Genomic DNA, 14,389 nt, shown 5'->3' on the forward strand with positions numbered 1-14,389 from the left:
CTTAATTTCCAGTGCACCTCATTTTAAAAATGTGTATCCTTAATGAAACATAAATATATGCAACATTTTGAATCCTAAGTAACATAAATCTATCATAACCTATCATTTCAGGGCCTTCTTCCTTCTTTTTCTTCATTTTTCAATATTTCTCACTTTGTACTTTTGTTGATTTGTAACTTTTGACCTCCTAGGATTATAATATACAACAAATGTAACTTCTGACTTGAGACAGAATCATGAAATGGTTCCAGTACTAGCAAAGATTTTTTAGGAGTTATCTAGGTCAACTCCCCTTCTGAACCTATGTTTTCAATGAATCAATATTTATTAAGTGCCTACTATGGGTCAGGCTCTATGTTAAGCACTAGGAATACAAAAAAAGGCAAAGGATAGCTCCTGTACTCAAAGAGTATACAATCTAATGGGGAAGACGCCATGCAAACTGACATATACAAAGCAGAGTAAATAAGAAGTGATAAAGAAAGAGAAGGCTCTGGAATTAAATGGGTTTAGGAAAGGCTTCCTATAGTTGAGACTTAAAAGAATCCAGGGAGATTAGTAGTCAGAGGAGGAAAAGCATTCCAGGTATCAGGGAACAGCCAGAAAAAAAATGCCCCCAGACAAGAGATACAGCATCTTGTCCATAGAACAGCCAGGTAGTCAGTATCACTAGAACAGAGAGTATGTGTGGAGGAGTAAGGTATAAGAAGACGGGAAAGGAAGGAGGAGGCTAGGTTACAAACGGCTTTGAGTGCCAAACAGAGCATTGTGACTCCTAAATTCTGAGCCCAATCAACTGGTAGCATGGTGTTGTGCTCTATAGTAAGGGGAGGTAAAGGGCAGGGAAAGAGAGTTGAAGAGGAAAGATGATTAGTTCTATTTTGAATATATTGAGGTTAGGATGTCTACTGAACTTCGTTTGAAATATCTTAAAAACTGTGGGAGGGAGCAAAAACCAGATGGCAGAGTAGAAACAGAGACTTGCTAGAGCTCTCTCCCAAACCCAACCAAATATCTGCAAAAAAAAAAAATAAATAAAAAAGACTGTAAACAAGTTTTGGAGCTGCAGAACCCATAGAATGACTGAGTGAAGCAAATCTCCAGCTCAAGACAACCTAGAAGGTGAAGAAGAGGTCTCTATAGCACCAGGCTGGGAGCAGAGCACAGTCCTGCATGGGCCACACCTCACAGGTGGCCTAGGGGGAACTGAATCTTTGTCATCTGTGGCAGTTTCCAGATTTCACACCCCCAAAATGTCGTGGACTAATGGAAAGGTCAGTGGAAAAGAACTTGTCTGACCTGTATGAGAGAGTGGAGTGATCTGGCCCCAGCCCCAGGGTGGAAGAATCCACAGCAGCAGCAGCAGCAGCAGCAGCAGCAGCCCCAGAGGCAGAGGCAGTGCCTGTTTCTGGAGCTCTAGGCCCAGAAATTGTGGGGAGATCAATCTGCTGACGATACACTCCCACCTCCCACTGGAAGCAGAGAACTACCTTTACAAAGAGGTCAAAAGTCAAGTAAATGACTGGGGAAATGAGCAAAAACCAGGAAAAGGAATCAGACTATAGAATTTTACTTTTGTGACAAGGAAGACTAAAACATGCAACCAGAAGGAGAAAGTCAAAACTCTTGTATCCAAAGCCTCCAAGAAAAATATAAATTGGTCTCAGGTCATGGAAGAGCTCAAAAAGGATTTTGAAAATCAAACAAGAGAAGCAGAGCAAAAATTGGGAAGAAAAATGAGAGTGGTACAAGAAAATCATGAAAAACAAGTCAACTACTTGCTAATGGGGACCCAAAAATGCTGGAGAAAATAACACCTTAAAAAATAGACTAACCCAAATGGCAAAACAGATACAAAAATCCAATGAGGAGAAGAATGCCTTAAAAAAGCAGAATTGGCTAGATGGAAAAGGAAATCCAAAAGCTCACTGAAGGAAATAATTCCTTAAAGATTAGAATGGAGCAGATGGAAGCTAATGACTTTATGAAAAATCAAGAAATTATAAAGCAAAATCAAAGGAATAAAAAAATAGCAGACGACATAAAATATCTCATTGAAAAAACAACTAACCTGGAAAACAGATCCAAGAAAGATAATTTAAAAATTATGGGACTACCTGAAAGCCATGATCAAAAAAAGAGCCTAGACATCATCTTTCATGAAATTATCAAGGAAAACTGCCCTGATATTTTAGAACCAAAGGGTAAAATAGATATTGAAAGAATGACCTGATCACCTCCTGAAAGGGATCCCAAAAAGAAAACTCCTAGGAATATTGTATCCAAATTCCAGAATTCCCATGTCAAGGAGAACATATTTCAAGCAACTAGAAAGAAACAATTTGAGTATTGTGGAAATACAGTCAGGATAACACAAGATCTATCAGCTTCTACAGTAAGGGATCAGATGACTTATTATATGATATTCCAGAGGTCAGAGGAGCTAGGATTAAAACCAAAAATCAGGCTTTGGGATTCTTAACCCATTCCTTAGGACCTGACCCCAGGCCAATTGATGTTTTTATTTACTCAAAATATGCTTTCCTTGTTCTACTTACCCATGGAGCAACCTGGAAAGAAAGGAGATATCTGACAGCAAAAAACTCCCCTATCAAACATGCCCTTCTATGTTTTGGCTTTGCCATAGTCATCTTTAATTCTCTCCAGAGAAATTATCTTTTATGCCAGGGAAATTGTCTTTTCTTTATACTCCTTTTGTACCTGCTTGGTGTGTGTTTGCCTAACCTCCTTGCCAGGTTTGTCTTTTCTAGAGTGCAAGCCATCAACTTCCAGATGACAGCCCAGGCTGTATACCAACCTCCCTGTGAATCCAAGGTCTCCAGCCCACTGGACCTGGCACCACCCAGGTTCTGAAGTCTGACCCCTTGAACAGAACCCATCAAGGCAGGGATAGCTCTATGCCCCTTGCCAGCAGGAAGAAGTTTCAGAAGCTGAGACCTTTGCCCTTTACCCCAAAAGAATTTGGGTTCATTCTGTTTGAGGGGGGAATGATGAGGTTCAGACTCTGGGAACTTCCTTGAGCTCCCCTGGAATCTCCTCACTTAACCTGGCTTTTCATACTCCAATTGAGCTCCCCTGGTATCTCTCCACAGAACCTGACCATTGTCTGTTATCTCTTGATTGCCCCACCTGCTTCCCACCTAGGTGCCTCCTAGTCTGTCTCGTGATAGCCTCCAGCTGTTTGCAGCCTTTGACCCTTCTTGGATTCCCTCCTAGGACTTCTCCTCAAGACCCTTCCTAAACCCCTCCTCCCATCACCCTGGACTACCAGACCCCCCCCCCCCCCCATCCCTCCTATACTCTTTTCTGTATTTAAGTTCCATCTTGCCTCCATGAAGGCGCTCAGATTCAATCCAGCTCAGACTCTGTCTAACTGGGATTCTATCTGGCCCGTTTGTGAACACAAGCATTACAAATGCTTAGGCTCCTTAAGAGGCAACCCAATTTGGCAAATCTTTAATAAACTTTGTTTTCTTTGGCTTAAAAAAACAAAACAAAACAAAAATCACCTACCCAGCAAAACCAAGTGTAATGTTCAGGAGGAAAAATGGTCATGCAATGAAATGGAGGACTTTCAAGTGTTCTTGATGAAAAGACCAGAGCTGAATAGAAATTTGACTTTCAAACATAAGAATCAGGAGAAGCATGAAAAGGTAAAGAGAAATCATAAGGGCTAAAGTTGAACTATTTACATTCCTACATGGAAAGATATTTGTCACACTTCAGGCTTTGTTCAGTATTTGGGTAGTTGGAGACATTATATACATATAGACAGAAGGCACAGGGTAAATTGAATATGAAGGGATGATATGTAAAAAAATAAAATTAAGGGGTGGGAAAGAAATATATTGGGGGAAGGAGAAAGGGAGAAATAGAATGGGGTAAATTATTTCTCACATAAAAGAGGCAAGAAAAACCTTTTTTGATGGAGGGGAAGAGGGGTAGGTAAGAGGGAAAGAGTGTACCTTACTCTTCTCAGATTTGGCATAAGGAAGGAATAACATGCACACTCAATTAGGTATAAAAATCTACCTTACACTACAAGAATGTAGGAGATAAGGGGATAAGCAGGGGTTCGGGAGGATGATATAAGGAAGGGTAAATGGGAGGAGGGGGTAATTAGAAGTAAACACTTTTGAGAAGGGACAGGGTCAAAAGAGAGAATAGAATATATGGGGACAGGATAGATTAGAGGGAAATATAGTTAATCTTTCACAACATGACTGTTATGGAAGTGTTTTGCATGACTACACATGTATAGCCTATATCGAATTTCTTGCCTTCTCAATGGGAATGGGTGGGAAGAGAGGAAGGGAGAGAAGTTGGAATTCAAAGTTTTAGAAACGAATGTTAAGAATTGTTTTTACATACAACTGGAAAATAAGACATATAGCAATGGGGTATAGAAATCTATATTGCCCTACAAGAAAATAGAGGGGAAAGGGATAAGAGAAAGGAGGGGTGTGATAGAAGGGAAGGCAGATTGGGGGAAGGAGTAATCAAAATGATGCTGTCTTGGGATTAGTGGGTGGGGAGGAATGGGGAGAAAATTTGGAGCTCAAAATCTTGTGGAAGTGAATGTTGAAAACTAAAAATAAATAAATTAATAAAATATAACATATCTAAAAAATTCTAAGAGTCTGTGAATGGATATCCTTTCCTAACTAAACTGGTAAAATTGTTACCCTGAGCAAGTAAAGCATCTCTGATGTGTGATTATTCAACCCTTGCTTGAATACCTCTAAGTATGAGGAACTCACCACTTGGTAAGGCAGCTTATTATATTTTCTTATAGCTCCATTTGTTAGGAAACATCTGATTATTAAATATTTTCCCCTACATGAGCAGGAAATCTGTTTGCCTGTAAGTTCCATTTATTGTTTCTAGTTTGGCCCTCTGGGACCAAGCAAAACACATTTCAGTCATTCCTCTTACATAGGACAGCCCTTAAGATGCTTGAAGTTGACTTTCACATAGCTCCTGTTCATGTCTCCTTTTCTCTAGGTTAGACACTGCCCCCCAGTCTTTTTTCAAAATATTTTATTTTTCCCCAGTTGTATGTTAAAATAATTTTTAAAAATTTTAAAATAAATTCTTTCTCCCTGTCCCCCACCCATACAATGGCAAGCAATGAAATATAGATTGTACATGGGCAGTCATGTAAAGCGTTTCCATAGAAGTGTAAAACACTTCCATAAGAAGAGTCAAATACAGGGAAAAAATTGGAAGAAAGAAAGTAAAAAATAGCATGCTTCAGTCTGTATTCAGACAATATCAGTTCTTTCTCCCAAGGCAGATCTCAGTCAGTTTTATAGACAAGATCTTATCCTTGGTGGTTTGAAATCCTCTCTGGATTCCTCTGAAAGCTATGTGCCTTTCTCTACTTGGAGAAAGGGAGGGCAATACCTGTTTCCACTTGGGATTTGAAACTCAGACTCCTCATCTTAGCCTTCTTCTCCTTCTGTGCTTGCCGTGTATTGAAATGTTTGCTTAGCTCATACTCCCACAGGACTTCCTGGTACTTTTGTTACCTGACAAGTTGCAAGGAGCAAAATCATTTGGACAGTGCATTGCCTGATTGTCCCCTTCCCTCTACTAAAGACATCTAGGACCAACCAAGTTGCTCTAAATTGAGGGTTCCCAAGTTTTAGGGGTCCATGTGTTTCTTTGCTTTCAAATAGTGCTTGGCACAGGGCCTGGCACATAGTAGGTACTATATACATGCTGACTATTGTTGATAAACCACTTTGAATATGAAAGAAAATCAATTCTAGTTTTCCTTATATATAAAAAAATCAGAGCAATTAATTTTTCATGAATAAAATTATTCAGTATGTAAGTTTTTTTTAGTACTATACATTGTCAAATGTTGATTAGAACACAAATAAATTCATGTGACTATTAAAAAAAAGCTGTTGGAGATGCAAGGTTGGAGTTTAGAGAGATTGGGACTGAAAAGGCAATTTGAGAACCATCAGCATAGGGGTGGTAATTAAATCCGTGGGAGCCTATGAGGTCACTGAGCAAGTAGTATAGAAGGAGAAGAAAACAGGGCCCACAGTAGAAGTGTGAGGGACACCTGTGGTTACAAGGAATAATCTAGAGGCAGATAGCACGAAGGAAACAGAGAAGGATAGGCAGATAGGTAAGAGGAAAACCAGGAGCTAGTCCAATGCTGAAAACCAAGAGAACAGAGAATATAAAGGAGGAATGATCAACAATGTCAGAGGTCATAGAGAAGTCAAAGACAATGAAGATTAAGAAAAAGTCATTGGATTTGACAACTAAAAGATCTTTAGTAACTTTTGAGAGAGACATTTTATTGAAATGATAAAATAAGAAGCCAGAGTGTAAGTGGAAAAAGAGGAGAGAACATGGAGGCACCAATTCTAGATGGCCTTCATGAAGTTTAGCTGCAGTGGACAGAAGATCTATAGGATGACAGCAAGAAAGGAAGGATGAAGTAAAAGATTTCTCAAGATTTCTCAAGATTTTCTCAAGATGAAATCAAGAGATTTCATCAAGCAGTGATATGGCCATATTTATAGCCAGTAGAAAGAATCTAAGGCCAAGGGATCTTGGATGTCTTCAACAAGTTCATAAAGCTAGTTTGTAAAACAAAACAATATAACTATAACCCTAAGGACCTCCTGATTCCCAGTCTAGAGGAATGTTTTCTCCTCTCCAGTGCTCTTAATAATGTAATTTCCTGTGATTATGTACGTATAGCCTTTATCAGATTGCATGCCATTCTGGGCAGAGGGGAAGGAGGAATAATTTAGACCTCAAAATCTTATAAAAGTGAATGTTAAAAGCTAAAACTAAATTAATTAATTTTTTAAATGTAATATCCTTGAGGATAGAGTTATTTTTTCCATTTTCTTTGTAGTTCCACAGAATATCTAATATTCTACCCTAAAAATAAGTTTGATGAATGTCGGCTGTCTGAATTATAGGGGAATAAACAGAATGACTTAATGCATGTGATCTTAAACATGAACAATCAGCAAACATTGTAGATAAAAACGAAGTGAAGCAATCTCTCTCCTCCAGGAACTCACCTTGAGTTGGCTGAGACAAAAAAATGTATACACATATTTAAGATAAATAAAAATAAGTACAAGTTAATCAGGGGAAAAGAGGAGAACAATAGTAACTGGGGAACAAGAAAGACTCAGTTTAGAAAATGGCACCTGAACTAAGCAGAATTCTAATAGGTGCAGGGAAGTGAGGGAGAACAACACAGCCATGGAGATGAGTGTTACAGTGTCATGTATAGCAACGATCTAACGCCACATATGATAATAATGTGAAGGTCAGTTTGTCCTCAGCAGGAAGAGGTAAAGGAGATTAATATGTCATAAAGCTTTAAAGGTAAGTTAGGGTCAAGTTATTTTAATCAAATTCAGTATTTAGCAGGGGGAAACAAAAAAAGTTGTTTACCCTTCCACAAAGAAAAGATTAAAAAAAGACAAGAATACAAGAGAGTAATACAAAAATAAAATGATAATGCAAAGCTTATTATTCATAGCTTCAAACATTTCACACAGTAAAAGAAACACTTCTGACAGTATAATGTCTACATAGTTCACTTTGATGAACGCATTTTAAAATTAAAAACCTCCTCTAGTTTTCTCTTCCAATTTTTTCCTGTAGAAAATACCTCATTTCTAAAGAACATTCCAAGTTGTTATATCTTTCCCATGGATGTGATAACAATTAGCAACATCTCTCAGGTGAAAAAATGACTTTAGGAGAGTCAAATGGCCTGTATGGTAGACATAAGAAAAGATACTTACAGTGTTAATCTTTACTGTTATAAAACTTGTGTAGAATAAGATTCTTTGTGTCAAAGCACTTGAATACATGCTGGCCATTTGAGATGTTCAAATTTCTTATGACATAAGAAAAATCTTAAAAATATGTATTGTCACTTCATACTTACTAGCTGTATAAGTCGCTTAACCCTGATTGCCTTGCTTTCCCTTCTCCAAAAAAAAAAAATATGTATTGTCCATAATACTCTCTGGGAATACATATAAACAAAGTATATGTGGTCAAAAAAATCTGTTGCCAGTATATTATAATTATGGAAAAACATATGGTATTTATTTTCTAAGCTGAAGCTAAAGGACAAATCTCTTTCATGAAAATGTCCGAGTATTTGAGTTGGGATCTCCATTTAAAATAAAGTTTTTGATTACTAAAGGAAAGTAATGCTCTGTTCTTGTTCAGTCATTTTTTAGTCATGTGGTTTTCTTGGCAGATCCACTGGAGTGCTTTGCCAATTCCTTCTTCAGCTCATTTTACAGATGAAGAAACCAAGGCAAGCAGTGTTAAGTGACTTACCCAGATTCACACTGTCAATAAGTTTGTGAGGCCAGATTTGAATTCAGGAAGATGAGTCTTTCTGACTCCAGGCTCAGTATTCTATCCTTTGTGCCACCTACTATGGGTTTCCTTAAAACCAGTAATGACACTGGAGAAAAGAAAATGAAATGTAAACCCTTCCTCATGGCAAAGAGACAGTAGGAGTCTGGGATGAAATATTCTCTGCATTGTCAGATATAGTCACCATATCAGTTGTTACTTAACTTTAAAAGGGTGTATTCTATCTGGATTTGGAGGAAGAAATTTTTTTTCTTCTAAAAATTATTGTGACAAATACAAAAGCGATCAGTAATTTTTTTTTTAAACAGTAAAGTCTCTGAGAACCTTAGAGGGAATAGAGAAGGAAAGGAGAGTAAGCACAGACAGCATTTGGTATGCACAAGACAAAGTTTCCTAGGTAACAGAGTATCACCATGGCTATTCTGGAGTAAAACCCAAAAAGCTCATTGCCCTTATTTAAATTTTTTATCAAATACATTTTGGGGTATCAGTATCATTAATATAGATCTTTTAGAGCTTCTGATCTAAAATGAGTAAAATGGAAAGGATAAGGAAGAAATACTGTATGTGATTTTCTTTTAACTAGACATAAAGAATGAGCAAAATTAATCTGTGATATCTGAACAATCCTAGCAGTGTAGTGAATGAAGTGGGCAGATTTAGAACAAAGTTGCAGGAGGGAGAAGCACAGAGTGAGGGAAGGTCCAGTTTTCTACAAATAAGTGAAGAGAATTCCAAGAGAAGGAATTCTAGGGGTTGCTGAAATGAGGAAAGTAAGAGGGGAAGGGCACATCTGAAAAGAGTAAACATTTCATTGGACATGGTCAATATAGGAATTTGTTTTCCTTGAATATACATATAATGTTTTTGTTTAATTTTCTTTCTCAATTGGGAAGGGGGAGATGGGAGAAAAAAGGTAGATTTTTGCTGATGTAATGTTATTTTTTTAAAAGAATCAGTCTTGATAGGGACAGGAACAGAAGGTCAGTCTCAGAGACTGAGGTTCATTATATTCGATTTTTAATGAGACTCTCTGAAGAGTTTTGTTTGATTATTTTTCCATCCTACTCTATCAGTATTTTGTCTTCTGGCTCTTTACTAGTCTGTACTTCTTGCCTTGAAACTGTCATACTTGCATTCCTCATTTCTCTGCTTTACTTTATCTTTTCAGAGGAGAACTCATGCTAATGCTTCCTCTAATTTCACACCTGCCAATAAAACTAAGGTCAGTACAAAACCTCAAAATCAGGAGAAATAGCTCTATGGTTATGATTCAATAACTCCTTCCATCTGACAAGTCTGTTTGCTGAATTGAGTTGCTAAAAATTTCTTTGTATTTAACCAAAAAAACCCCAAAATAAAACAAAAACTCTTTATAGCCATCGGCTTGACAAAGATGTTCTCTCTCTCTCTCTCTCTCATAGTCTTGTTGGCCTGGGCATAGGCGAGTTAATGGTACGATTTTCGGTGGCATCTGTGAACCATGCCAATGCTTTGGTCATGCAGAGGCATGTGATGACATCACAGGAGAATGTGTGGTAAGTGTTCCTGCCTTTAGAGACTCTGACTGACAGGTCTGAGATCTGCTCAATATACCCTTGCAATTGAATGACCACCTTTGGGACCTCAAGTACTTGAGGAAAGAATGTTTTGACAGGAAAGATCTTTATATCGAACCACTTTGCAAGTTAAGAATGCCCTGGTAGCAGGATGCAGTGAGCTTGACAAATAAGGAAGAAAAAAAGTTTATTCATATTGGTCTCAAGTACTGAAACAGCATAAACAGAAATGGAGATGACATGAGTGACGGCAAGGATATTATACCTAAGGTTTGAATATCAGATCCCATTCTCTCCTCAACTGTGTACCATATATCCCATTCAAGTGGTAAGTCATCTCTTGCACCCTGTGATGACAGTAAAATATAATCTTTGAAAGTGGTATTACTGAGTGGTATTTTTATGAACCAGATTGATAAACATGCTTAATTAGTTCTGCTGTGTTTTGTTGTTTTTTTTTATTAAAAACTTAAGCACTGAACTAAATACAAAGAAACATAATTGGTTGTTGTTGGTTTTTTCCAAAAATCTAATGTATATTCACACTAGCTGTCTACTTATTCAACAATTAAGTCCATGCCATTATCCAGAAAATTCTACCCAGGATTGAGCTCTTTCTATCCCACTAAGAAGCTTTTTGGTCTGGTGAATTACGCTGAATAGACTGCTCTGATTAACTCAAGGGCATTTTAGTTTTATATTGTCTGACATGGCATGAAGCTTGAAACAACATTTCTCATTTCATTAGTCTTGCAGAAACACAATTTGAGCCAGTGCCAATTTAGCAGGATATCATACTCTCATTTCCCTGCAGAATTTCAGGCAGTCTCTCTATTGTCTGTATTTCTTAATGTTCTCTTTCTCTAGCGTTTTCCCCCTACTCTCTCACTTAAAGAAAAACTGCTGGGAAAAGTCCAAAATGAAAATTCAGAGGTTTTGAAATGCAATTTGGCATACAGGTTTATTGATGCTCCTCCTATGTCTCCCCATACAAGATTATGTTTAATTGCATTGCAATATAAAACAAGATCCTCTTAATTTGTGGATCAGTAGGTTTTTCATGAACAGAAACATTAAATCATTCTCACTTTAATTATACTATAAGTCTTTAAAGCATAGCTTAGGAAAAAAATATTCTAAGATTTACCTTTAAGTGCCTCATTTAAATGCAATAGGAAATACCCTTCCCTAACCTACAAAGAATTAAAATTACTAACATTCCTATAGTATTTCAAAGTTTAAGGGGCAAGTACCACCCTCACCACATCATAATAAAGTATAACCATAATTGTCTCCATTTTATAGATGGGGAGTCTGTGGTTCAGAGAATATCATGGAATCAGAGAACCTGGATTTGAACCCTGCCTCATATGTATTACCTTGTGAATCTGGACAGGTCACTTGGCTTCAGTATTCTCATTTATAACATGATGAGATTGTACTAGGTGATCTCGGAGCTCTCTCCTAGAACTAAAATAATGATCATATTGTTTGTCTATTGCCACAAAACTAGTAAGTTCCAGAATCATGATTTGAACTCAGGTGTCTTGATTCCAAGCCCTGTAATATGTCCATCTTCCCATGTTGCCTCACAAAAATATAAGCATTATATTACCAAATTCAGAATAGTAACCCCAGGAAATTCTTTTTAGAATTAGTTGGAAAGGGATTAGTTAATAATGAAAATGCAGAGCTGGTTCAGCACTTCCAAAAGTGTATCCATGATGATAGTCTGCTTCAGATATAATCTTCCTCGTATTTAACATATATATTAACTTAACACATATATTAAACATCTACTAGCATCAAAACATTGTACATGGGGATGCAAAAAGAAGAAACAGTCCCTGTCCTCATGAAACTGACATTCAATTGGAAGGATGAAATGGGCTCACAAATATACATACAGAATTGGATACAAGGGAAATAGTACTAACAACTGAGGGAGATCAGAAAAGGACTTGAGAATACAAAACGTGGCACCTGAGCTAAGGAATCTAGGGGTTCCATGAAGCAGAGGTAAAGAAGGAGTGCATTCCAGACATAGGAGAACACTTGTGCGAAGACAAGGAAGTGGAAGATGAACTATCAAAGTATGGGAGATAGCTACCAAGTCAGTTTGACTAGACTTGAGAGTGTGGATAGAAGGGTAACATAAACTAAGACTGGAAAGGTAGGTAGGAGCCTAGATTGTGAAGGGCTCTAAATTAAAGGCTGAAAAATATTTGTTTTATCCTAGAGGCAATAGGGAGCCAATGTTTATTTTAGGAGAATGATGTGGTTAGATCTTTGGGGAATGTGAATGTAGCAGGTAAGGTGATGATGTCATGAATTAAGGTAGAGGTTGTATGAATGGAAAGAAAGGGACATGTGAGAAAGATGTTGTAGAAGTAGGTTATACTTGGCATCTGGTAGAATAAAGAGGTTGAGAGAGAAATAAGAGAGAAGAATGTTTTTGAGATTGTTCAGAGGAAAGAGCACTGACACTAGAGTCAAAGGAACCTGGTTTGAATTCTGACTTTGGCACTTAGCGCCTGGGTGACTTTGGGCAAGTCACTCAACATGCTTGGGTCAGAGTTTTTTAATCCCCAAAGCAAAAAGTTGAACCTCTCAGATCGTTCCAGCTTTAGATCCGTTATCTTTAAAATGGCATGCATGCATGATTGGAAGGGTGGTGTGTCCTCAATAGAAATAATAAAGTTCTAAGTAAGAATGGGTTTTGGAGAGAAAAATAATGAGTTCTATTTGAACATATTCAGTTTGAGATGCTCTTGGGATATCTGGGAGGAAATGTCCAGCAGGCAGGTAGTAAGGTATGTTTGAATTTCAGGGAGAGGATTAGGGCTAGACATATATAACTCAGAAATTGCAAGCATAGATATAATAACTGAACCTTTAGGTGGAGAAGAAATAACAAAGGGAGAGTGTGTCCAGAAAAAAGAGGTCCCAATCCAAAGCCTTCAGAGATGTGCAGAGTTAGTGGATGGGATAAGAATAGTGATCTAGGAACAAGAGGTTGAAAAAAAATAATCAGAAAAGTAGAAAGAGAACTAAGAGAGAATGGTATCATGGATATCAAGGGAAGAAAAAGATACCAGGAGAAAGGGATGATCAATAGAAATAAGATTAAAGAGAGGCTAAATAGAATGAGTACTGAGAGAAAGCCATTGGATTTCCTGGTTAAGAAATTATTGGACTCCGTTACTTAGAAAGAAAAGTGTTAATCAAGAAAACAGGGCAAGAGCTCTCTTGGCGGGACCTAGATCAATGACTAGGTAGTAGTGCCACCTACAATTGGCTATCCCATAGAAGAGGGCAAACTCCAATGAAACTTATGATTGAAGATAGAGATGAAGTCTAGCATGCATGGGAAAATTAAAGATAATGTACAGAGAAAGAAAGCAAGGAGTGGTTCATCTGGGGTATTTTCTTATGACTTTGAAGTGCCCTTTAAGTAAAAGGAAGGTGGAGAAATTCATTCTGTCTAGATAAATGCTGCTATTCTATTTGGATCATTAGATTTCTGGTGTGATTCACAAAGAGACCAGTATTTGAGTGCTCAGAAAAAGAAATATTTCACATCAAAGGTATTCTTACTGTCAAGATTTACACAGCTTTTTGGATTCTTATTATTATTCACAGTGGCTTTTTCAATGATACAGAGAACATTTTGTTGATAGGCTGCCTCCCCCTCTTTGAAATATGTTTGGAAATGAACTAAAATATACTCATGACTTAAGATCAAAGCCCAGATCAGGCCCATATAAAAAATCATTTTAACTACTCTCACAAAGTAACTCAGGATGCTTTCAAGAGCCTCAACTATCCACACAGGAAGATGATAATATCACTTCTCATTCTTCCACTGATGTATGTGATGGACATTTTGATAGGTCTAGTGAGATCTGGAAGTACCTTTTGCCTGAGGTTTGGTTAGCAATTCATTCTTTTCCAGGATTGATGTTTATTTTAGTAGGAGCAGGTCACTGCATTATTGCTGCAATCACAAGGAAAATTGAATTTTCTAGATTGTTTCTACATTATCTCCATTTCTTATAATATGGAACTCAGAGGATCTGAGAAGCTGGTGTATGTTATCTCCCCATTTACCTGATTTCATAATTAGAAGTGAAAAGATGCAAAATAAGCTGGACTCTCTATCAGGTAACTGAGCTTTAAAAATGGGATATTTAAGCAGAGAAAAGGAGACTGCTAGGTGGCTCGTCAGATAAAGTCCTGGGCCAGTCACTTAACCCTGTTTGCCTTAGTTCCTCATCTACAAAATGAACTGGAGAAGGAAATGCCAAACCACTTCATTATGTTTGCCAAATGGAGTCACAAAGAGGTGGACATGACTGAAACAACTGAACAGCAATGAAAGCAGAAAAAGAATACTCTTGATTCCAATGGCCCCTTTC

At 37.5% G+C, this 14,389-nt stretch overlaps 1 protein-coding gene across 2 annotated transcripts in view; it reads left to right on the forward strand.

The window, feature by feature from the left end:
- LAMA2 (laminin subunit alpha 2) overlaps positions 1 to 14,389 on the forward strand; it is a 795,715-nt gene that overhangs the window by 500,671 nt on the left and 280,655 nt on the right. For both annotated transcript variants that reach the window (XM_072637652.1, XM_072637653.1), the window contains exon 16: positions 9,837 to 9,950. In XM_072637652.1, coding sequence (XP_072493753.1) covers positions 9,837 to 9,950 — 114 coding nt within the window. The remainder of the gene's footprint in view (positions 1 to 9,836; positions 9,951 to 14,389) is intronic.

The sequence above is a fragment of the Notamacropus eugenii genome, chromosome 2 (assembly GCF_028372415.1).
Source record: "Notamacropus eugenii isolate mMacEug1 chromosome 2, mMacEug1.pri_v2, whole genome shotgun sequence".
NCBI lineage: Eukaryota > Metazoa > Chordata > Mammalia > Diprotodontia > Macropodidae > Notamacropus > Notamacropus eugenii.